Genomic DNA, 26,133 nt, shown 5'->3' with positions numbered 1-26,133 from the left:
ATAAGGTGGGGAGATGCTGGGACTGTCTTGGGGAAGTTTTGAGCATTGGGGTCAAACACCTTGGAAAGTTGGGTGTATTGGAACACACGTACTTCATAACGTCAGAAAGCCTATTAACTAACCATATTTTCTTGAAGGTCTTCCAGAACACTTCCTTCCCTAAAGGCAATAAGGAATACAATAGTAAGGGGACCGCTGGAGCCTGTGGAACTCAGTGGAGGCTATTATCTGTAGGCTAGTGGACAGTTGAAAATGTTGCCGGTGAACTGGGCTTCCTAGTGTCATTGAGTATGTCAGGATTCCAGTATCGTAGAAGCCAGGGAGTGAGTGGCATTTAATTCTTAAATGTAGATATCATTACCTTAATAGTCAGCAAAGCCAACAGGGGGTGTTGGTTAGCAAGGGTGTGTGGTAATATCTATGGGAGTTCTGAGGGGTGAGCTGAATTGACAGCCAACTTTGACTTATGTCACCAGAAAAAAAAAATCGTGAACCAATAAGCAGAAGGTTTATGTCAGCTACCCCAGCCAGTGGAAAATTGTGACTCTTAACTCTTTCTGAATCTGGTCCCCAAACCCTATCCATTACAGTAGAGGTTTGGTATCTTTAAGATAATACCCATTACATCTCATCAATATACATAGTAAATATTCATCCACTCTGTCTCCAATGGGACCTCAAGCCAGTTAGCAGATAATTAGTTACTGGGAAAGGCAATGTACATACTTTTGAAGGGCTTTTGGATAAGGTATTTGACTGATATTGATCACTAAAATAACATTAATTTAACATTAATTTATTCACTTAAAAATTTGTGTATTGTTACTACATACATTAAGGAGTCGTATTAATATTTCAGAAGGCACCATTGAGAAATTTTGTCATAACATTTCCCGTATGTGAATTAATAAACAAACACAATTGAAAAACATGTTTCTGGGTTGATTCTTGATTAGACCTTGTCTAATCTAATTACCAGAAAATACTTGAATTCCAACAGAGGTCAATAAAATGTTCTTATGTCTTGTACACAGTAAATATGAAGCTCAAAGTATTTTGGCTGGACAAAAGAAAAACATCAATTTATTAGGTCAGTGGTTCTCACTGGAGGTGGAATAGCACTTTCTAAAACTTTATGGACTTTCATAATTAATTATCTTAAATTAGAAAGTGCTACCAGCATATAGAGATGAAGTCATAGCCACTTTGTCAGCATGGGAACTTAATGGAGACCAGGTAGTAAATGGAGCTTTGGTCCAAATCTGTTTAATTGAGTACATTGCGTGTGCAAACTCACTCTGTGGTCATTTTCCCTGCCCCTAAATGCATAATTGGAATGGATACATGTAGCAGCTGGCAGACCCCTCAGATTGGCTGTGTAATCTGTGGTAAAAGAGTCCTTAAGGTAGGAAGAAGTGGAAGAAATCTCTGAAACTCCTTAAAGTGGAAGAAATCTCTGAAACCCCTCCCATTCACTCTGGACCCAGTCAGGGTAGTAAATCAGAAATGAGACATCTCATGCCAAGACAAATAACAGACTGTTAAAAATGGAGAAAATGAAGTAGTATTATATTCTCAAATATGAGCTGGATCTTATTTGTAAGTTGGTGCCAAAATAATTTCCCTAGGTTAAAATACCAACAGGAATATGATGAAATGTCACAACGTATGTTTTCTGTCTTAAAACCCCATCACATATCAAGGCATAATGCAGTTTCTGTTACTTTAAAAGACCTTGGAAACTATATCATTTCTTAGACACAAGGAAAGAGAGGATAGAATAGAGAAAGTTCTCGTAATACAAGAGCCAGTAGAGTTGTGTTGTAGGCTTCTGGGAACATTGTCAGAATATTCTGTTGAAAAACAATTGGGAACCCACAAATAATTTTTAATATATAATTATGAACAAAAAAATTTGTCCATTTGCCATGTTATTCAAAAGTAGTGTGGTATTTGGATCATTTTTGTTTTGTTTTGCAGGATTGCCGTGTGCATTCAGGATGTCTGTCATGCTTGGCCTCCCTCTCAGCAAGTTCCATTAGAACTCCATAGTTATGGAGATAACCGATTGTTATCCACCCATATGTCCCCAGTGAGAACCCCTGACCTCATCAATTAGCGTTTTGCTTTACCTAGCCAAAAAACATTTTGTTGTTTCATTTATGGCACATACAATCTTACAGCAATTTTACTGACTTCTGGAGAAAATTGTGTGTGTGTGTGTGTGTGTGTGTGTGTGTGTGTGTGTGTGTGTGTGTGTAGATACCGTGTTTCCTCAAAAATAAGACCAGGTCTTATATTAATTTTTGCTCCAAAAGATACATTAGGGCTTATGTTTAGGGAATGTCATCATTGAAAAATCATGCTAGGGATGCTTTTCCGGTTATGTCTTATTTTCGGGGAAACAAAGTAGATAGATGGTATTGTTAGATATTATGCTGGTACATTAATCACAATGGATGAATTGATCCATAATCATGCTTTACTTTTTATCCATGGTCAATTGAAGATAACATTTCTCAAAAGCATTTGGAATTACAAATATAATTGCCTGAGATATATGGCACTATTACTAAGCAGGATCTTGTAAGTTTAGGAAATTAATTCATAACTGAATTCCTTTTTATCTTCCTATGCCTTTCATCTTTACTGACCCCAACTTTTTCAAAGCTATTTATGTTAGGCTTAAGACACTGGTTCTCAAAATTAGCGTGAAGAAGAATCTCCTGGATTATAGTGACTTAAATGCTAGGATGAGGACCAAAATTTTGCTTTCCTACAAGCGTTTGAAATGACTGTGAAATAATAGTACTTGATGCACTTGGAGAAATGTTGCCATTTTAGGATCTTCCTGAGCATTTTTCCTCCCTAGTTCACCTTTAGGTCAGCAATATCTAAGGTGATTACCCATTTTAATCTATTTTGATATGTATGGTCTTTTTTTTTTTTTTTTTTTGTGGGGTGAAAGGAAGAGGATGATGCCAATAACTGTTTCATTTTAGGAAGATCAAACTTGTACCACCTTTTCTAGTTTAGCTTTTGGCACATAGCAGGGGCTTTATAAAACAAATATAAAGGAATATATCTTAGGATATTTGTTTTTCCCAATTATTCCTGTCCTTTTTTCCTTTTTTTTGTCTTCTATATTGGGAATGGGGGAAAACAGTACCTCTCTCATCTGTGTGCTTTAATCTACATTAAATGGATATACAAAGAAGACAGAGGAATCATTTGCTATACAACTTGCCTTTTGTACTGCATCTAATTTGCATATAGATTATCAGCTTCATAAACACGTTTGGATAAGCAGCTGGCGAATATAGTCTTCAAATACTAACACTAAATATTGTTATGCTTTTCTAGGTTGTTTTTGCCCACTGCAGTTGCAACTGCAGACAGGGCTAATGGTTTATGTGTGCCGGTGAGCTAGGCAGCCTTGATATCTGAGAAATAAGATACTTGAAGAACTCCTATGCTTGCTTTATTCTGAAAATATTCAGTGAGAGGCCATAAGACAGTACCAAAAGCCATAAATCTCAAAATACCAGTTCAGAAAGCATGTTAGTAATTCAATTTAAGCTTGCCCAATATGAAACCAGATTTGGTAGTGTGCAACTCCTGTTCTTTAGGAAGGTTCTCTCCTGGTAAGAAGTCTAACTTGAGCAAAAAAACTTCCCATGTCAAGTAAATGCTTGAGTTCTTTTGCTATATGTCTTCCTTGCTATATATAATTATTCTTGGATTTTTAGGAATGCACTTCTGAATCTATTAGCTCTGCCATCAGTCTTTCTAAGCCATCAGTCTTTCCCCCAGAACTGTACTGGATTGAATTTCATTTAATTATCAATTGTGAAAACTTTCTAAACACAGTTAGGCTATGTTTCTCCAGTTTCTATTAGAGTTAGTTTGGAGGTCACGTAATTGGGTTCTGACCAATAGGTATAAGTAATGTCCACCACTGTAGGCCTGGCTCATAAAACATTTCTATGCCATATGCTCTCTCTTTCCCCATTCAACAGTTCAGTGGCGAGGAAGATGAGGACCTAAAAGATTGCAGAGCTCAGGACAGCCCAGGTCCTGGAATCCTGTATGGAGCAAGACCCGTCCCCAATTCCACCCTCTACACTGGGCGGTGCCTTAAGCTACCAACAATCTTTTAGTGTGTAAAACTAATGAGATTTCAAGGTTGTTTGTTGCAGGAGTTAGCATACCCTTTCAGGAGGAATTACTATTCCTGGGGCACCTCGCTTGACATTCTTGATTGTTGTTCTTTCATTTAAATTACCTTAAATGACCTATTCATTAAGTGTGACTTCTGGGGTTAGGTTAGTCAACTGTCTATGGAGTGTTTAGGGTTAAATTATTTTTTGATCCCCATTCATCTCTTAAAACCTTGGCAAACGTTTGTGTCTCTTTTATTAGAGCTATTCTCATTGAAGGCTGTCTCTTAGGAGACTTCAGCATAGTCCTTGATCTCCAATTTGATTATTATATTACGTTAACATCTGGCAAAACAAAGTTAAGTGGTTTTAACTCCAGATGGTCAGAATAGGTCACATAACACGTATAGAATTGTTGGGATTGTTGGTACAAAGTAAGTGCAACGTAAGGAACAGTGTGGAATTAAGGTGTAGGATGTACTAATTATACTTTGGAAATAATCACAAAAAGAAACAGACTTAATATGCCAAAGAAAGAGAAGACTGTTTAAACTTTCAACTGATTTTGGCCAGTCTTCTATATTTACTATTAAAGATTATCTTGAAATAGCAGAGGATGAAATAAATAGTTCCTAATATGTCCAACGTAACCTTCTGTGAAGAAATAAATTACAGTAAATTTCAACATTGTAATATAGAAATACATCTGGTATATATGTGGATGTTTTATCAAACTTTTAAGATGTTAGAAGATGAACTACTGCTCTACACTGTTATGTCAGTTTGATTCATTTCTGGGTGCCCCCGTGCAGTAGCTACGTTGTAGAATTCAGCAATCTTCCTTCTAGGGAACAAAAGATAGATCATTGAAAATAATTCAGTGCAATCTCTTTCTCAAATAATTTTTTTGTCTTGCCCTGACATTTGCAGATGCAAATATAATGTCCTCTATTTTTATTAATGTTCTTCCTCTCCTTCATTACTGTCCACGTCATCATTATCGTAGTTAACATTTGGAACGCTACTAAATGGCCTGTCTCTGGGTTGAGCACTTGTATTTAATTCTTACAACAATTCCATAAAGTAGGTAATATTTTTATCCCTATTTTGCTGTAAAGGAAATTGAGACCTACGAAAGTTAATTTGTCCAAGTTCCACAATCTAATTAGTGGTGGAGGAGGATTTCCACCTTGGTTTCTGTAACTAAAAAGCCAGTGCTCTTTGCCTATTGTTTACATATCATTTCTTATGGAGAATAATTGGCAACAATTGAAGCATTATGTCCAGATGGAAAAAAATATATATCATTTCTCTTAATGAGAATTTGTCAGAAAATGTATGAATAGTGTTTATGAACTATATGTTATCCTACCTTTTAATTTCCAAATTCTAATGTAAAATATTTAGTAATTACTTAATTAAAATTAAATTTTTTTGTGTGTAGCAAAACTTCTTAATACTGTATTTTCCCCCGAGGAGAAACATTACACGATGTAGAGATTGATTGTATGATAACTGTGGTGAACTTCAGATTAATCACTATTCAGTTTGTATTTTTCAATGTGAAATATTTTATAAATTATCAGTAATTTCAATTATTATTTTATTTTGATCCATTAATTATTTTTTAATTTTAAAGACATCAAATTGTTATTTTTTTATCCTTTCAATGACTTGTTTTGTAAAACTGGATTTTTTTTTTTCATAGACTTGATGTTTTAGAGCAGTTTTAGGTTCACAGCAATATTGAGAAGAAGGTACAGAAATTTCCCATATACCCCTTTCCCCCACACATGCATTGGCTTCCCCCATCACCACAGACTGGTACATTGTTACAATTGATGACCCCAGAGTCCGTAGTTTATTTTAGGGTTCACTCTTACTGTTGTACATTCTGTGGGATTTGACAAATGTGTAATGATGTGTATCTACCATTAGTATCATACAGAGTAGTTTCGCTGTCCTAAAAATTCTCTGTGCAGCTCTGATTCGTCCTTCCCTCTCCCCTAACTCCTGGCAACCACTCTTTTTCCTACTGTCCCCATAGTTTTGCCTTTTCTAGAATGTCATATAGTTGAAATCATACAGTACATAGCCTTCTCAGATTGGCTTCTTTCACTTAGTAATATGCATTTAAGTTTCTTTCATGTCTTTTCATGACTTGATTGCTCATTTCTTTTTACTGCTGGATTATATCCCATTGTCTGGATGTACCAGTTTATCTATTCACGTCCTAAAGGACATCTTGGTATCTTCCAATTTTTACTAATTATGAATAAAACTGCTGTAAAGCTGCAATTAACATGTGCAGGCTTTTGTATGGACTTAATTTTTCATCTCCTATGGGTCAATACAAAGGAGTGTAATTGCTGGATCATATGTTAACAGTATATTTAGTTTTATAAGAGACTGCCAAAATGTCTTTGAAAGTGGCTCTACCATTTTACGTTTCTACCAGCAATGACTTAGATTTCTTGTTGCTCCACATTCCACATACTTGGCAGCATTTAGTGTTTGTTCTGGATTTGGATCATTCTAATAGGTGTGTAGTGTCTATGGCTATATTCTTGTGTGTCGAGTGTCTTTCACTCAACATAATGTTTTGGTATTCATCCAGATTGTTGGATCTATGTAGCTGTAATTTGATCCTTTTCCGTGCTGTATTTGTATGAATATATCACACTGCAATTACTCATTCTCATATTCTCCTACTTGACAAGCGTAGTTTTATTTTATTTTCTTTTACATTACAACTAATGAGCTTATGAGTATCCTCATATATGTATCCTGGTTCACAAGTGCATACATTGTTGATGGGTATGTATTGGATATCCATATTTTTAATTTTAGAGGATGAACTCTTTTGTAAAATTGTTATATCAAATTATGCTATTTCCAGGGCCATATGAGTTTTCTTAATGCTCTATACTCTTGACAATACTTGGTGTTATTAAGACATTTTAAGTTTAAGGAATCAGATGTGGGTGTGCAATTGATATGTTGTAATTTGAATTTACATTTTCTTAAGAACTAAAGGAAGTCTTTAGTTCTTAAAGGTTTAATCTTTAAAAGTTTCATATGTTTAATCATTAATTGAATTTCCTCTTTTAACAGACAGTGCTCTTTCAAGTGTGTTTTTCTCTTTTTCTCAGTCATTAATAATGTTTTATACATTCTGGATACATGTCTTGTATTGGTGATATGTGTGGTAAATACCACTTTGTGGTTTGGGTTTTTATACTATTTTTATGTCTTTGATAAGGAGAAGTTCTTAATTTTAATATAACCAATATATCAGTCTTTCCCATATGGTCAGTGCCTTTGGGGGGGTTTGTTCCCCCATTATTAGGCAATATCATCAGGGTGGCCAGTTGGTCCTACATTTTTCTTTGTAGAAATATTTTAATTATTTCTTTAAAATAAGATTTAAAATATTCAATTTCTTTAAAAGATGTAAACTATTCAGATTTTTAATTTCTTCTTATGTCATTTTATTCTTTGGCTTTAAATTTGTTTTTCTTTTTGTTTTACCAGTTTTACTATGATGTGCTTGGTTACTATTGTTTTTTCATTTACCATGCTGGGAATTTCTTTCCATTTTTCAGTTTACTTTTCTGTGGTGTCTAATTTGTTGTTAATTTCATCCATTCAGTTCTTAGTTTTGGTTGTTGCATTTTCATTTTGTTTTTTCAATGTCCAATTTTTTTAGACTAAATTGTCAACTTTATCTATTATAGTCTTCAATTTTTTTAATGCAAATTTTTAATTCTGCCTATTATCTCCTCCCATATAATAAAGATAGTTATTTTAAAGCCTGTGTCTTTTCCTAGATAATATTTGAATTCCCATAACTATTTTCATCTTTTATTTTTGCTGCTTCCTGTTCTTGTTTTCTTATTGGTTTCCAGGGTTGAATAGTTTTTCTTTTATACGGGATATCATATTTGTAAAATATTTATAGATAGTTTGAGACCTTTCTCCAAAGAGAATTTAATTTTCCTGTGTGCCTGAGGGCAGTAGTACTTTAAGCATTTTCAGGGATAAGCGTGGTTCAAAGTAGATCTGCAGACTCTGGAAAGTCTTTCTGTGTACTTACTCCTAAGATTACCCTTTGGGAATTAGCTCACCAACCGTGGGGGGACCTAGACTCCAATCATTTTTCCTGTGAAATACTGTTCCCATCTATAATCAGAGACAAAGGGATCCCCCAAATGATTCAACAACCTAGTGTTCTACCTTTCTTGGTAACTCTTTTTCTCTCCAATGCTCTTAAAACATTAAAAATAAAAATTGACCTTTTTTAGTTGTCTTCACCTTACTTAGTTAGTTCTACTTACCATGACTGGACTCTGAAATCCATAAACAGCCTTATAACTTTAGAACCTGTGCCTCCTGTACTATTTGAGGATTTACTACCATACCTTCATGTCTGAATTTTATGTTTTTAAAATAATTGTCTTTGAAGTATGGTATCACTATTGATACTGTGTACTCCTTAATATATTTTTGTTCATATTATATGCTCTGATTTTTATGAGTTTGTTTAGGGGAAGAACAAAGCAAAAGCAAGTGTGTTTTATCTTGTGTGCAATTTTCAGAATTTCTCATGAAAAATGTGAATGTACTTATCAGATTCTCAACTGTTTTAAATTGTGTTGTGATATTTCAAAATTGTAGCAATTAGCTGTCCTTCTTCCTTTTCTAGTTTTTGAGTAGAAAAATTGTATCTCATGATGAGTGTGTGTTGTGTAAATATGTATATACATTTAAATATTTAAATCAACAGAAACAAAATGAAATGCTGTATTTTAACACTCAAAAATGTGAAGTTATTTTATATTTTGTTTTCTAAAAAGTAGTATTTATAATGTAATATGATCATTCACGTAAATGGTTGATTATTTAGGTGACAAGTAATGACAATATTTACCTTTTCAAAGTCCCTACTAAATATTTCAGCCTATATCTGTTTCTAAAAATGTCGGATTGTTTGCTTAATTTGCTTAGTGGGAATAGAGAATAATTATCTCTTTGCTTAGACACAGAAATACTTTGAAGTTATGTTTTAAATTTAGCTATGTAGAAGACTTCTGAAGGCTTTTAATATTTGTATCTAATCTTTATACAGAAGGATTCTGAATGTGAAAAACATTACTTAGTTTGTGTATCAGAAATATTAATGTAATTTATAGTGCAATATTAATTTGTTTAAAGCATTATTTATATCTACACTTTTCCCTTCATATTCTCTTTACCTCTTATAATCTGAGTTTGTGATCATGTAATTTAACTTCTCAAAATATTTGTTATGTGAATTAGATTAGTACATGTTCATATCTAGAATAAATATACTGTTATAATTTAAAATTTTACATACAACCAAACTATTACGGTGGAAAGACCCTAAAGTGACTACCAATGATCTCTGACTTCTGGTATTCACACTATTTTTCATTCCCTTTGACTGTTGGTAGGACCTTTGACTTGCTTTTAAACCAGAAAATATGACAAAGATGGTGGGATATCAATTCTATGATTGTGTTACATTATATGGTAAAGGTGATAGTATGTCATTTCCAAGAGTATGTTTTAAGTCTCTGTCTTGCCAAAAGACTTGCTCTAAAGACTTTCCCTGATGGCCTTGAAGAAGTAGGTGGAGCTGATGGCATCCTAGGAACGGAGGGCAACCTCTAGCCATTCATAAGAAACAAAGGCCTTCAGTTCCATAGCTGCAAGAAAATAAATGCTGCCACCAACGTGAGGGAGCTAGAAGTAGGTACATCCCTAGTGAAGCCTCTGATGAGAACCCAACTCCAGCTGACACCTTGATTGCAGCTCTGCAGAGGACCGTTGCTCCAGCCTCCTGGAGCACCTCCCTGAGGCTCTGAATCAGAGAACCCAAGTATACCAGACTCCTGACCCACTATGCCCAGACTCTGACACAAAAATTATGAGATAGTAAATATGTGTTAATTAAAGTCACTAAGTTTGTGGTAACTTCTTACTTGCATTAGATAACTAGTGCAGATATATCTTTGTTCACTGAATTATATATTTCTGCCCTAAATACGTAATACATACTTTAAGTGCTTTTAACCTATGAAGGGAATCTCTAGTCAAGAAATAAATTTTACTTTTGTATTACAAAACACAGTGTCTGTTACAGAATAAAACACAGTTTAAAATGTTTTTTATTAATCTGATTATTTTGTATTTATATATGCAAAGTTGCCTTAAGAAATAATTTAGAGTTTTCTTCTTTTTTTTCCGTTTTCTTTTTTGTTTTTACTTAAAGTTTATTGGGGTGACAATTGTTAGTAAAGTTACATAGATTTCAGGTGTACAATTCTGTATTACATCATCTATAAATCCCATTGTGTGTTCACCACCCAGAGTCAGTTCTCCTTCCATCACCATATATTTGATTCCCTCTTACCCTCACCTCCCACCCCCCAGCCCCCCTTACCCTCTGGTAACCACTAAACTATTGTCTGTGTCTATGAGTTTCTGTTTCTCATTTGTCTTGTTCTTTTGTTGTTTTTGGTTTATATACCACGTATCAGTGAAATCACATGGTTCTCTGCTTTTTCTGTCGGACTTATTTTGCTTAGCATTATAATCTCAAGATCCATCCATGTTGTCACAAATGGTCCTATTTCATCTTTTCTTACCGCCAAATAGTATTCCATTGTGTATATATACCACAACTTCTTTATCCATTCATCTAACAAAGGACATTTTGGTTGTTTCCATGTCTTGGCAACTGTAAATAAAGCTGCAATGAACATTGGAGCACACGTGTCTTTATGTATAAATATTTTCAGTTTTTTTGGGTAGATACCCAGGAGAGGGATTGCTGGGTCATATGGTAATTCTATTCGTAATTTTTTGAGGAACCTCCATGCTGCCTTCCATAGTGGTAGAATTTTCTTTGTAATAATGATCTCTTCTTTTGTTTAAAATAATTGTTTGTGAGGTCCTCCATTCTGATACTTTAACATGTATTTATTTATAAGGTCTGTAATGAAATTGAAGATTATGATAATCTTGATTCCAGATCACATTATTATATAAGTTACATGAAACTCTGTAATGACTATGCCAAACATTTCAATATAACAGTTCATTATATTTATAATATGAGGTCGGGCAGTTAAATTCACGAACTCATCCTGGAAAAAGTGCTATATACCTCATTGATGAATATCACTATGGTCACCTTCAAAGTACTCTCCTTTGGAAGCCATGCACTGACGCCAGTGCCTAGTCCACCCTTCAAAGCTGTTTTGGAACTCTTTTTCTGGAATGGCCATCAGAGCTGTCATCATATTACCCTTGATGTCCTCAATGTCATGAAAATGTCTTCCTTTCAACATTTCCTTTATCTTCGGGAAAAAAAAAGTCATTGGGGGCCAGATCAGGTGGGTAAAGAAGGTGTCCCAATACAGTTATTTGTTTGCTGGTTAAAAACTCCCTCATAGATGGTGCCATGTGAGCTGCTGCATTGTCGTGATGCAAGAGGTTCAGGCAAAAAGCAAAAAATTCAGGTCTTTTCTGTCTACTTTTTCATGCAACCTTTTCAGAACTTCCAAATAGTAAACTTGGTTAACTTTTGTCCAGTTGGCACAAATTCATAATTAATAATCCCTCATCAAGGGTAGTACAATGACAGCTCTGATGACCATTGCAGAAAAAGAGTTCCTTTTTTTCTGGGTGGACTACGTGCTGGCGTCAGTGCATAGCTTCCCAAGGGGGCTGTATGATATTCAGCGATGAGGTATGTAGCACTTTTTCCTAAGATGAGTTTGCAAACTTAATTGTCTGACCACATATGTATATACTTGGTACAAAGTGATGGGATTTAAAGAGGTGACCCTAAAGGAAGGAACAATAGTATAGGAATAATATAGATTGTGAAGTGCTTAACCCAGCAATAATGAGTATGATGATTTTCTAAAGCTAGAAAAACACTATATATCACATATTTTAAAAGTAGCATTTGGGGAAGTCACAGCAAAAAACCTAACTCCCGAAGTTAGTGGTATAAAGAGGTATTTCTACTTTAATTTTGTAGTTAATACAGAAAAAGATTTACTCTTCAACTCATTTTTTGCATGGATACAAAAACTAGCATGGCTGAAGATGCATTTAGTATGTAACCTGATTATTTAGATTATTATTCTCAACTGTTTTGTTCTTCATTAATTAAAATATGTATGCATTAAAATTATTTCTTTGTTCTAACTAACTCTACTAAAAATGAAGACGATTTTAGAAGGTCTTTCTCATCTATTAAACTTTTACATATAATGTAAATATTAAGTCACTTTATTTAGTTATCCTGTGTATACATTTTATAAGAATTTATTTTGGAGGATGTTCTAGGAAGTAGCACTATGTTAGACAATTTCAAAGAATACCAGAAGTGAAAAAATGATTTGGATTTATGAATTCACACAATGTTTTTTCTTGGCCCACAAATGACTGTATATTTTCCCAGACTTTTAATGCCTTCTCATATTATTAAGGAATGCTATATATCCCCAAATTCATAATCTATCCCATCTGCCTTGCAACATCCCCTATATTCCTCTCATATATGTTGATTTGTCTTCTCCACTTATTTCTTCTCTCACTCATACTGATATATTGGCTCTCTACATTAAGTCTTTTGAAGATTTGTTTTTAAAACTTCAATTAATGCAATAGTTTTTAAAGATGTCTTAATGTACAATTTAATTTTTTGCTTGAAAAAAACGAGACTTTTGAATTTTATTGTTTAATAGTAAATGAGTTTTTGTATTTCTACAGATGTGATTCTGAAAATCGCTATGTTGGTAATCCACTTAGAGGAACATGTTATTGTAAGTATTTGCATTTTTTCATTTTAATTAATTGGTGTGTGTTATTAGTTTTAGGTGATTTTGCATATAATAAAATTCATCATGAATAACTGATGCTGTCATTATTATGTTACCATTTCTATTTCTGAAATCTTATTATACAGCTCCATAGAAAGGCAATCAATGTATTTTTGCTATGTTTTCTTAATTGTATTTGGTGCAATTTTTTTTTTTTTCCTATTCTGAAGCTTAATGTGGCAATAGATCTTGTTCTGCACATGGAACAAAAAGCAGAAGTTGAGTATGCTTAGCTGAATTTTAATGCAATGTTTTTCATTATGATTAAATTTTGAACATAAAAATTTTTGTGATAGATTTTTGCAGGGGACAATTTTGGTCATTATTAAAAAGCTGCATAGATTTTGTATTTAAAGATACTTTCATTGGGTAATGATCATATGGGTAGATGTGTATTTAACTTTGTAAGAAACAACCAAATTATTTCCCAAATGGTTGTACCATTTTACATTTCTACCAGCAGTGTTTGAGAGTTTTGCTTCTTCCAAGTCTCTCAATACTTTGTATGGTTAGTCTTTTTAATTTTAGGCATTCTGATAGGTGTGTAACGGTTTCTAATTCTCACTTCATTTGCATATCCCTTTTGACTAATATTGTAAGCATTTTTTCATGTGATTATTTGCCATATCTGTATTTTATTTGATGAAATATGTTTAAATCCATTGCCTACTTTTTAAAATTGGATTGTTTGTTTTCATATTATTGAGTTTTCAAGGTACTTTATATATTACAGATACAAGTCCTTTATCTGATATCTGATTTCAAATATTTTTTTCTAGTTTGTGGCTTGTCTTTTCATTCTATTAAGAGTATTTTTTTGAATGGCAGTTTTTAATTCAGATGGAGTTCAATTTACCAGTTTGTTCCTTTGAGAAATCTTAGCCTAATCTAAGGTAAAAAGATTTCCCACTATATTTTTCTCTAGAAATTTTATATTTTGAGTTAATATTTATACATATTTTAAGGAATCAATCAAAAAAATTTTCTCCATATGGCTATCCAAATGTTTTAGCACAATTTATTTATGGACTGTCTTTTAACCAGTGAATTGTTTTTGCAACTTTGTTGAAAATCAGTTGTCCACATATGTGTATAAGACTATATAAGACTATTTCTGGACTTTCTGTTTTGTTCCACTAATTAATTTGTTTATTTTTATGCCACTATAGCACGGTTATGATTATTCTAGCTTTACAATAAGTCTTGAAACTGTGTAATATTTATTTTCCAATTTTGTTCTTCCTTTTCAAACTTATTTTGGCTATTCTATTTTCTTTGTGTTTCACATGAATTTAAGAACCTGCTTGTCAATTTTCACAAAAATACATGCTAGGATTTGAAATGAGATTGTTTTTAGTTTACAGATCAGTTTGGGGAGAATTGATATCTTAACTATAGTGAGTCTTCTGATCCATTAACATAGTATGTATCCTTTGAAAAAAATATTTTTTATTTGGTAGTTTTCACTGTACAGGCCTTTCACAGTTTTTGTCAGATTTATACCTACATGTTTTATATTCTTGATGCTATTGTAAACATTATTTTTTAATATTTCATGTGTAATTGTGTCTTTATTTACAACTAAAAATTATTTTAATATGGGTTTTTGTATCCTTCAGATTTGCTAAACTCATTTCAAGTACCATTTTTGTAGATTCTGTTGTATTTTCTACATAGACAATAATGTGTTCTACCAATAATGGAATTTGAATTTTTCCTTTCTGGATGCCTTTTTTTTTCTTACCTGATTGAGTGGCTACTATGTCTGCTACTCCGAGAAAAAATATGATGAGCATATAAATATTGTTGTCTTGTTCCTGATCTTAGAGGGAAAGCAGTCAGTCTTTCACTATTATGCATGATGTAGTTTTTTTCCTAGATGCCTTCATCAGGTTGAGGAAATTCCCTTCTCTTCTTACTTTGCATAGTATTTTTATCAGGAATTAATGTTTGTTTATGTCATATGGTTTTTCTGTATCAACTGAGATGATCCTTAGGTGTTTTGATTATACTTGGTTAATATAGCAAATGGTATAACATTATATATACCATTTTTTTTGTCAATCACCAGGTAGTGGCTATAGGGATTATTTCTAGGCTTTGGTTAGTATGAAAAGTGCTGATATAAACATTAAGATGGTCTCTGTGTAGACATATATTTTCAGGGTTTTTTTAGGTAGATTTCTGGGAGTAGAATTGCCAGATCATACGGTAATCTTATATTTAACATTTAAAGAAACTGCCAAATGATTTTACAGCATGGCTGTATCATTTTACATTTCCACTAGCAATTTATAGATATTTCATTTTTTTCATATCCTCACCAACACTTCATTTTGTCTTTCTTATTATAGCTGTTATAGAAGAGGCGTAGTAGTATCTTGTGGTTTTAATTTACGTTTCTCTATGACTAATAATATTGAGCTCAATTTCATGTGTCCGTGTCTCAAACATGTTTTTGTGAGATGTGTAAAATAGTAATTTCCTAATACTTTTGTTGCTATTTTGAATGGTACCTTTTTAAATTACATTTTCTATTTGTGTTTGATATTTAAAACTAAAATTCTTTTTAGTACATTGATCTGATATTTATCAGCTTCTATTAACTATTAATTCTAGTTTCATAGATTCATTTTATTTTTAAATGTAGCTAATTATATTGCATGCAAACAAGGACAGGTATTTCTCTCACTTTCCAATTCTTTTATTCTCTTATTGGGATGGTTGGGATCTTTATTTCAGTACTGAGTCAAAATGATGGTAGTAGATATCACCATTAAGTCAAGATTTTGGTATAGTTTATGGAATATTCCCTGTATCAAGTTAATAAAATTCTTGTCTATATTATTGTGCTGCAGGATTTCATCATGAATGCATTTTTATTTATCTTGTTAAATGTGAAGTTGCATTGATAGACTTTCTAATGTTCAACAACTTTTCATTTTGGGGTAAACGAATCATAGTCATGGCATATTATTTGAAATACCACAAAATATTAATTTTTTATATTTTATTTGGGATTATTTTCTATATAAATGAATATGGACTATAGTTTTACATTATTTTTTTCTAATGAAATAAGCTTTGACTATAATTTTTTACCTTTCCTTTCTTATCTTCATATTTTGTAAGTATGGTGATAGCTTTTGAAAATGAATTTGAGGTTACTATCTTCTTTTAAAATAGGAATAGTTAAAAATATTAAGTAAACCTCAAAATTGGCTAAATTCCATCAAAATCTCTAAATTCCATGAAAATTAGCTAAATTCCATCAAAATCTCTCATGCTTTTTAAATTTTTTTTTGTTCATCGTATTTGTTTGTTTGTTTATTTATTTATTTGTTTATTTATTTATTTATTGCCATATTACAGCATGAGAGGTGGGGTTTATTCATTCTTTCCACTGATTAGTAATTTTTAAAAAAATGTTGTTTTTGCCTACAATTGATACGTTTTCTTATTAAATTATTTTCTACATAGTTTATGGTTCAATTCTTACCTTCTTGTTGTATGTCTATGTAAGAATTTTCTTAACTTTGATAAGTATTTTAAATACCACTTTGCAATGATATTTCTAATTTTATTAAGAATGCGACATAAAATACCATATCTTATTAAGGTGTTTTTGTTGCCTAAGGGACCTTTGACAATGTTTGGAGACATTTGCTTATCGTAACCGTGCATGGGGCATGGGTCTTAAGGGCGTCTAGGGGATAAAGGCCAGGGATGCTGTTATACATTCCACAGTGTGCGAGACAGCCTCCTCAGAACAAAGAATTATCTGGCCCCAAATTTCAACAGTGCTCAGATTGAGAAACCCTGATTTAGAGGTTTAATCAGATTCAGATTTGATTTTAGAAGAAACATTGTTTCATAGGTGGTTTGTGTTCTTCATCTAGCAGAAGCGCATAATGCCTCCTAGTCTTTCCTTTTACATTATTAGCAGGCACTAAATGTCAGTGTTTAGAACATAATTGTCTAGGGGTTGCAAAACTGTGATATTCCAATTCCTTCTCTATCTCTTGATTTGAAAACTCTGTAAAAACAACTTTCTTTCATATGTTTGATTACTCATTGCTATAATTCATATAGAAAAGTTATGATAAATGTTATAGTATTTTTATTTACAAGTTTTCAAAGTAAGGAATTGTTTGTTCAATATCTCTCAAAGTTGACCACTGGTTATTTTTTTTTGTTTTTTTTTCTTGTATCATAAACATATGAACACATGTGCATATTCAAAATGTTTTAATCCATTTGCAATTATTATCCTTACTGATACTCAAATTGTCTATTTTCTATGTCTTTTAAATTATCTTTATTCTCTATCTTTCCACATTCATTTTGTTCTTCTTCTTTCAAACATCCTGGATGTTATAGAGATACAGTTTTTCTGATATTTTTAAATTAGAAATTCTTTGATTCTTCTTGAATCTTTAGCTTTTATTGTGTACCAAAGTAGTAACTAGTTACAATTATACACACATTTAAATTATATTCTGTTTTTTAGAAATAAGTAATATACTATTGTTTAAAAGCATATGTTTATGTTTAAGATTAAGGTACATTTTCTTAGATAACTGCTGTCCAATATAAATTAATGTGAGCCACATATTTTTAAGTTTCTACTGCCTACATTAAAAAGTAAAATAAAGCAGGGGAAATTAATTTAATATTTTTATGTCTACATATCTAAGGTATGTCATTTTAACATGCAACCGTATAGTAATCATCAAAATATATTTTTTAAAGTTTTTTTCAAATTAAGTGTTTGAAATACAGCTTGTATATTTACAGCAATCTCAATTCAAATCAGTCACATTTCAATTACTCAATAGCCACATGCGATAATGGCTACCATATTGGATAGCCCATCTCTAGATTTATATAGGATATTCACTCTTTTAAAAATGTTAAAGGAATAGTCATAAAGCACTAGATGGCAGCCTTGTCATTTGTTATAAGATATTTATGGCTTAATAGATGTTTATGGAAAAAATGGTGTTAAAAGAAGAAAAGGTCAGTAGTTCTTGTAATAGTGTTAATGGAAACTATTCTGAATTTTAAAGATTAGAGTGAAGTTTGAAATGCAGGTCCACACTGTAACTTACTTAAAGCAGTTGAGTGCAATATGGTGTTAATTGAAAGTAATATACCAGTGGTTGTATCCTATAGAGTCCTAGTAAGTTTTTCAAACATCAGTTTAAAACCAAAAACCAAGTATGTTAGAAAGCTGTCATAACTCCTATGGGAAAAAAAAGAAAAGTTTCTAGCAATGATACCTAATTTGATTGACCCTGGGTAACATTGAATTACATAGATTATCTCTGCAAATATAAAAAGTAGTAGTCCCAAAGTTTTGTAGTTCCTTTTTTCCTTAAATGCTTTGTTTTTAATTATGCTAACAATTATAACGAAGAAAACGTTAAACACAAAATGAAAAACTGGACTATGCAAATGTTACATAGATGATACATTTTCAACGAGTAGAAATCAGAGTACAGAAAGTCATTTTCTGCAATCATCTACTTTAGGCTACTACTATATTAATTCTTTAACTATATGTAATACCCAAACTGCTAGTTATTGTGCTTTAGTACATTTCCAAGTAATCTAACACATTTTGGCTTATTTCACCTTTTATTCTTTGAAAAATTAATGTTTTATTTTGAATTTCTTCCATTGCTATTTAGAGTTCAGGATGTAACTCTGTGATGATAATAATACTTTGTCTTTTTGAGAGTAAGGAATTTAATTACAACTTACATGGTGATCACCTGTACCACTGATTACATCTTACTTTATATTAGTAAAAAAAATGAAATATTTATCCATCATCTCACTGTAAACCCTTTAATTATTATTGATTTATTTAATTAATGTTTATGGTTTGAACTGAAAGACATTATTTATAAGCATATTATTTATTGGATTTGATTTTTCTTTTGTTTGATAAATGAGAGACAATATTTCTAATATACATTACTGTAGCTGTAAAGGAAAAAAGCAAATATCAATCTCAGTTTAATTAAAATGCTGTCATAGAAAACAATAAAGCAGTTAAAACTTGAATTAACCTTATATTTAGTGTAATTATTCTGTATTTTGTTCTAAAACAGATTAATTTTTTCTGTTTTAAACTAAATATATTGTTGTTTGTTAGTTAATGTTTTATATGATTTTTAATCATTGAATATAAATAGCTACTTAAATAGGATTTGGCTGATCCATCTGCAAATTGAGCAGAAGTGACCTTAATGAACACTCTAAATTCTTATATTTCATAGTTTGAAGACATAATGGATTGAAGATTATCTGACAAAACATTAATGAGCCACATGGTTGGCAGTTTAACGTTATTCTTTGATTCATCAGTGTTTTTATTAAATTTCCGGAAGTTATATCCTAATATTTTGAGATGTTTATTTCAGAATTATTTAATATTTTTGCATATTCTAAAATTGACAATATGCACAATTATGAGAAAGTTAAAAATAGCTGAAATAAATTGCTATTGAATTAATCTAGAGAGAGATAAAAATTTATTTGACCATGTATTTTATGGTTAAGTGTTATATTATTCTGGTTATGTAAATAACAGACTCATTGTAAAAATAATTTATAAAAACAACAAAGTGTAAGGAAGAAAACAAAAATGTCTGAAGATCTCCCACCAGGGCTCCCAAGTGGAGTTGTGTACTCTGTGTCCTCTGCCAAGGCACTGGCTGCAAGGTAGAGTGTGAGGGCTGTCACGCTGTGCTCACTGTTCTCACCACGCCTGGAACGGGTGTGGGGCTGGATCTACATTCAGCAAGGGTTAGTATTAGTAGTTCCTTATTTGTATAAAAATGCTGAATAGGCTAAAGAAGGCACTGCAAGCCTTTCTGAGAACTTTTTATATAAAGGAGGTTATAACATATGTAATATTCTTATTCAAACTTTTTTTCTCACAACTTATAGCTTATTATTTAGCATCATTTACGAAATAAAACATAAACTTTGTCCAAATACTACTTAACCTTTATTGAGCATTTAGTGTGCCAGGCTATCCTAAGTTTTTTGTTTGTATTAGCTTACTTAATCCTCAACTGAGAAGGATACACTTATTATCCCCATTTTTTATTTAAGGGAACAGAGCAGAGAAATTAATTAATTTGTATAAGATCACATAGCTAGGAAATGGCAAAGCCAGTTTCAATCCAGGCAGTCTGGTTCTATAGCCCACACTCTTTACCACAGGAGATAAAACTAGAGCAATATATTTAACACAGGAGTTGTTTTTATTTGAATAAAATAAAAACATCATCTTGAAGGAAATAAAAACAGATTTAAACAATGAAAAATTCATATCATCCTCTCAAATGAGAAGTCTTCAGATAAAAATATACTTACCAATATTTATAAATTTTATGCAGTTTCAGTTAGGATTTCATTCAGTTAGGTTTTTTGAAGGGTATGCGTTAGAATAAATTACCTTCAATTTTATTTTAAATAATAAACTTTTAGAATATTCAGTAAAATTATGTAAGAAAGAATATGGATATTCAAACATACTGTAACTCTGTACTGGTTCCCATACTGGTGTAGGAATCAATGAGCAAATAAAGGTTAGGATTAGATTGGAACATTTGAGAATTTATATGACAGTTTTATACAAGTTCTTAACGATTTAATCTGCTTGTCTTATATCTCAAATTTTATCTTAGATTGTGGCTTTTGCATTTCTTCCTTAAATATTTAATCTCTAGGTAACATTCCACTCCTAGCTAAAATAGACCCCCTCACACTTCTCAATAACCTTCTCCCCCGCCCCCCATCCTAACACTTCCACAGTAGGACATTATCTCACTTGTTTGTTTAGTTAAATGTGGATTTTCTTTACTCACCAAAATGAAAGTCTCTGAACCCAGGACTTTCTCATGTTGGAACTCATAGTTAGAAAAGCTAATGATTCTTAGGCAGGCTTTCAGTAAATATATAATGGTAGTACACATACAAATTATCAATTAATAAATGAATATGCATGTATTGTGGCTGTATGTGCAGGTGTGTTTATTGATGGGGTGTTTGACCAAAAATATTTGGAGATCATGTTATAGATTATCAAGTAAAAATTGCTTTATATTTATTTTTCAATTTATTTACACAAAGTAGTACAATTCATCATTGAAAAACTTTAAAAATCAGCCATTCATTTAAATAAAAATGAGTTTCAAGCTTTGCGTGTGTTTTTTTTTTACTTAGCTTGTGACACATTTGCTTCAAGTAATATCTAAGTAGATTCCCAAATGTCATTCCAGAATAATGAAGTGTAGTTACTTGCGGAGGCACTTTTAAGGAAGGTAGCTTCTGAAGAGGTCATGGCATATTATATGAAAACCCCTAATTAGAATCATTGATGTATAGGCATTGGTGATCATAGTCCATCCTCTTATTCATGAAGATGAAAAAACTAAGACTCAATGAGTTTTAAATGTATAGTCTAGGTTACACAATCAGTAATTTCCAGAGTGTGGATAATAAAGGGTTCTGTGCTTTTTTCGTGATATTATATCTAGCAAATGTTCAACTTGCAAAATTCCCGCCACAGATTTTACCTTTGGAATTTTTCTAAATGTTCCAAGTTCAATAGAAATTCTTAATTAATTACTGTAAGTATGTATAGTAATGTTCAGCAAGCAAGGAAAACTAATATTTATTGAATATTACGTGAAAGCAATTTAATAGTGTTTCATTTAATACTCACAAGGGTGACATACTTTTTCTCCTTAATTTACTTACTGAAGAGTTACACTGTTGGAGCTTGGAAAGAGTGTTGGTTGTTGGAATGGACCCACTTCTATTGACTTATTCAACATATACTTATTGACTATTGTGTTGGACTCTGGGGATATTACAGTGAATAAAATGTGTTGTGCTATGTCAAAGCCTATAAACTAGTAGAGAAAATAGATAGTAAACTTGTTATACAATTACCTCAATGTGATTTTCATAAGAACTCTGCATGAGAATTATTGATGCTTTGGAAATACATTGCAAGAGAGCCTGACCCAATTATAAAATAGGGAGTAGAAGTGGGTGCAGCAAGACAATGATGGAGTTTTGATGTGAAAGATGACTTAACAGTGGAGTGCTGATGGGGAGGATGGGAGAAGTGGGAGCAGTGGGGCAGCAGGCACAAAGGTCTGGGGTTAGAACGAACACGGCATGTGAGATACTAACACTGAAACGCACAGAACTGGGTGAAGAGAGGTAGGAGATGAGGGATGTGAACTCTGCAGGATCCAGATCACGCAGTGCTGATAGACATGTAAGAATTTGGGTCTTTATTGTAAGGAAAATGGGAAGCCCTTGACAAATGTTGAGGAGAGTAAAATGTTAAATTTTAATTAAAAAATAATCAGTCTACTTGCACTGTGCCAAACAGCTTGGTGAGGGCAATTGAGCAGGAAAGAATCCATTGTAGTTTACTTCTGAGGCATATTCGTGGAGCTGCATGTTAAATACAGCAGGTCCTCGAATAACATCTTTTTGTTCAATGTTGTTTTGTATAATGTTGATGAGAAAAAAATCAATTTCTGGTGGGAGAAACTGTGGAGTTGATGTGTTCTCCCCATGTATACCGAATCCTCTGGTTTCCTCCCCCATCCCACACGTGTGCACATTAGGTGAAGTGGTGTGTCTACGTTGTCCCAGTGTGTGTGAGGGTGGGTGTGCATGCGGGTGTGCCCGACGATGGAAGGGGCAGACTGTCAGGCCACCTGAGGCCCTGAACTGGAATAAGAGGGATGCACAATAATTATCTTACTTGCTTTTATTAATCTTTTTAAAGTATGTATAGCTCACATTAATTTCAATGTTTAATATTAAAAGTGTTTTGGTTCTGTATTTAGAAGTTTGGCATTGTTTTGTGACCAGAAATATGCTGTGGGAACTTAGCTCTGTCTGTATCAAGTAGCCTGTGGTCAAATTGGTTTCGTTATATCTCCTTTTGCTTAAAGTCGCAGTTTCCAGGAACCCATGGACAGTGTTAAGTGAGGACTTACTGTATGACAATGATATACTGAGACTGTGAATGTACTTGAGTTTATATTCATGTAAACTTTATCATTTACTAAACAGTTGTACGTCGGCAAGTTCACGTACTTATGTGTACGTGCGTGCTGTTGTTTAAAACAGATTTGGATTCTTACTGTTGTTGTCAAACCTACATGCATCTTTTTCTAAATATCAGACGTTGACCTAATATATTTATGAACAAATATCTAAGTGTACATAAATACACATATGAAAATCTGACTATTGAAATCTTCTAGAGTTCATTCAGAGCCAATGTAGTGAATAAGGAAAAGTGAAATAACATTTATTGAATGCCTTTATTTCATAAGATATTCTTCTCTTAGCCAAATACACACTAACACAATTATGTTTAACTCACAGAGCAATCATAAGAGATAAGGAGTTTTATCCCCTTTGTAACAGTGACTCTCATTGAGCTTAATTAACCTACGTAAAATAGCCCAATTGTGTCCCTTTGACATGTCTCCATTTTTTATTGGGGAAGGGGAACAGGACTTTATTGGGGAACAGTGTGCACTTCCAGGACTTTTTCCAAGTCAAGTTGTTGTCCTTTCAGTCTTAGTTGTGGAGGGTGCAGCTCAGCTCCAGGTCCAGTTGCCCCTGTGCCCACCATCCCTTGTGGGAGTTGAACTGGCAACATTGTGGCTGAGAACCCACTGGCCCATGTGGGAATTGAACCGGCAGCCTTGGAATTAGGAGCACGGAGCTTCAACATCCTGAGCCACCGGGCTGGTCCCTCTCCATCATTTTTTGAATACTTATTTTCTGGTGCTATAAAATATTTCAGATTTACCTTATACTTTTCCTGCCCTAGCTATGGAATTAACCATTTTTTCCGAGAAGCTGTGGTTCCTTATATTGAAGAATGGTACTTAGAAACCAAAATCTGGGAATAAAGTATGCTTATTGGTTCTGGAGTATTATTCTTTCTTTCCTTAAAAAATTGTTACCTTAAAAATGAAATCACCAAGTGTATTTTTATTCTCTTTTTGAAACTCTGTTATCTTGCTTTAACTGAAGCTTGTTCTATCTTGAAATTTGGCTGTCCCCTAAGAGAAGTGTTGTCTGTTTTTCCCCCCGATGTTGATACCTTAGAATCTAGACATGGGAATAGTATCTGCTTAGTTCCCTTTGACACTGACAAATAATTGCTTTGCTTTACCTGTTTGAAAATTTTATCTGCTTTGAAGCAATATTCCACCTCTCCTTGTTGCTACCTTTCACTGAGATCCAGAGAGATACAAAGCCAAGAATGGGAGAATTAGGAGTGACTGCTGTGTGTGCAGAGTTTCTCTTAGGAGTGATAAAAATGTTCTAAAATCAGATAGTGGTGATGGTTGCACAACTCTGTGCATAACTAAAAACTACTGAATTGTTCACTTCAAAAGGGTGAGATTGTTGGTATGTGAATTATATCTCAATAAAGCTGTTATTTAAAATACAGTATGGACATCCAGGCACATCAGTGTGGGCATGTGCACACATGCACAAGCTGACATGCGCTCACGCACACACACACACACACACACACACACACACACACAAACCAATTAGCTATTTACAAAGAAAAATAAGGCAAGATACCAAGTGTTCTTAAGTAATAATATATATCAAAAGATAATATATATCAAAAGACTGGAACAATATTTATGGAATATGTGAACTCAGCCATGCTGTCTACATAGAAAAACAAGATAAATATAAAACAACATAATGATAATTTTCAGACAAGCAAAGGTCTTAAAAGTATATTAACTACATACTCATCCTGAAAAAAATCATGCATACACATTCTACAACTAAGACAAATCCAGATATGAAAATACCAAAGTAAAAAGGTTTGGCAGTGAATAGATGACAGATTTCAAGTTGAATAAAATGTTATCTTTTTATGTCTAAAATCAGATTGTTTACCAAGAAATATAAAACAACTAAAAAGATACTAAAACAATAAACAATTTCAGTATGTAACCAGATATACTATAAAACTATTAACACCTGCAGCTCTTACTTTGGCATATCACATGAAAGATATCATGGAATATGTGGCCTTTTTTGACTGGCTTATTTTATTTATCATAATGTTTACAAGGTTCATCCACATTACAGCAGGTTTCTGTACTTCATCCCTCTTTGTGGCCAAATAATATTCCATTCTATGGGCATCCTGCATTTTGTGTATCATTCATCTGTTGATAAACATTTGCGTTGTTTTTACTTTTGGACTCATGAATAATGATGGATTCTTTAAATCTTTTATACAGTGTATTTCCTTTCATTATTTAGTTTTCAGTCAACTGTCGTCAGATTTTTTTCTGTCATATATTTAACATATATGTGCTTCTTTTCTATTTGTTATGATATCTGCTTTTACAGTATTAGTCACATGTATATTGAAAATTGCTGTCTATTCTTCTTCAGTGATTTTCATCTCTGTTCAATATGGGAGGCTTTTTCAGATTAGACATGCATAGGACTGATTCAGTCTTATGTTGTTTTAATTATTTTACTTTATGATTCTCTTATTATATTTAATGTTGCCATTATATCATTACTTTTTTGTTTCTTTTTAGTTTTTACTTAGCTCTCTTTGTTGTAGTCTTCAGTGTTATCTTTCATCTGTAATTTTCTGTTTTTTTTTTTAGATTTTCTTTTTCCTTTGATGCATACTACATAGATAATTTAAATGATTAAACACTTTACTCATATTAAATAATTACATATACTTTATCGTTGATCAAATATTTTTTTCTCTTCTCACTATATAAATCAAACTACTTAACAAAACAAAAGCTGTCAACCTTTCTTTTCTCTTTGTTTTCACGACTTTGTTTCATCTATACAATTAGAACTTGGAGCCAGAATACGAACAGCCTCATATTCACCTTAAGGTCTAGCAAATTCATGCAAAGTAAAGAGGTGTAAAGCAAAGTGGCTCTTCTGTGTATCCATTTGACTCGTATTTGTAGGCT

General features: G+C 32.6%; 1 protein-coding gene across 3 annotated transcripts in view; it reads left to right on the top strand.

The window, feature by feature from the left end:
• Window positions 1–26,133, top strand: part of ATRNL1 (attractin like 1) — a 565,586-nt gene that overhangs the window by 163,861 nt on the left and 375,592 nt on the right. For all 3 annotated transcript variants that reach the window (XM_019725236.3, XM_088791845.1, XM_074338995.2), the window contains exon 21: window positions 12,972–13,024. In XM_019725236.3, the coding sequence (XP_019580795.3) occupies window positions 12,972–13,024 (53 nt within the window). The remainder of the gene's footprint in view (window positions 1–12,971; window positions 13,025–26,133) is intronic.

The sequence above is a fragment of the Rhinolophus sinicus genome, chromosome 15 (assembly GCF_057876585.1).
Source record: "Rhinolophus sinicus isolate RSI-liver-muscle chromosome 15, RSI-T2T, whole genome shotgun sequence".
Taxonomy (NCBI): domain Eukaryota; kingdom Metazoa; phylum Chordata; class Mammalia; order Chiroptera; family Rhinolophidae; genus Rhinolophus; species Rhinolophus sinicus.
The sequence above is the reverse complement of the archived record's forward strand: the minus strand, read 5'-3'. Positions and strand labels throughout refer to the sequence as shown.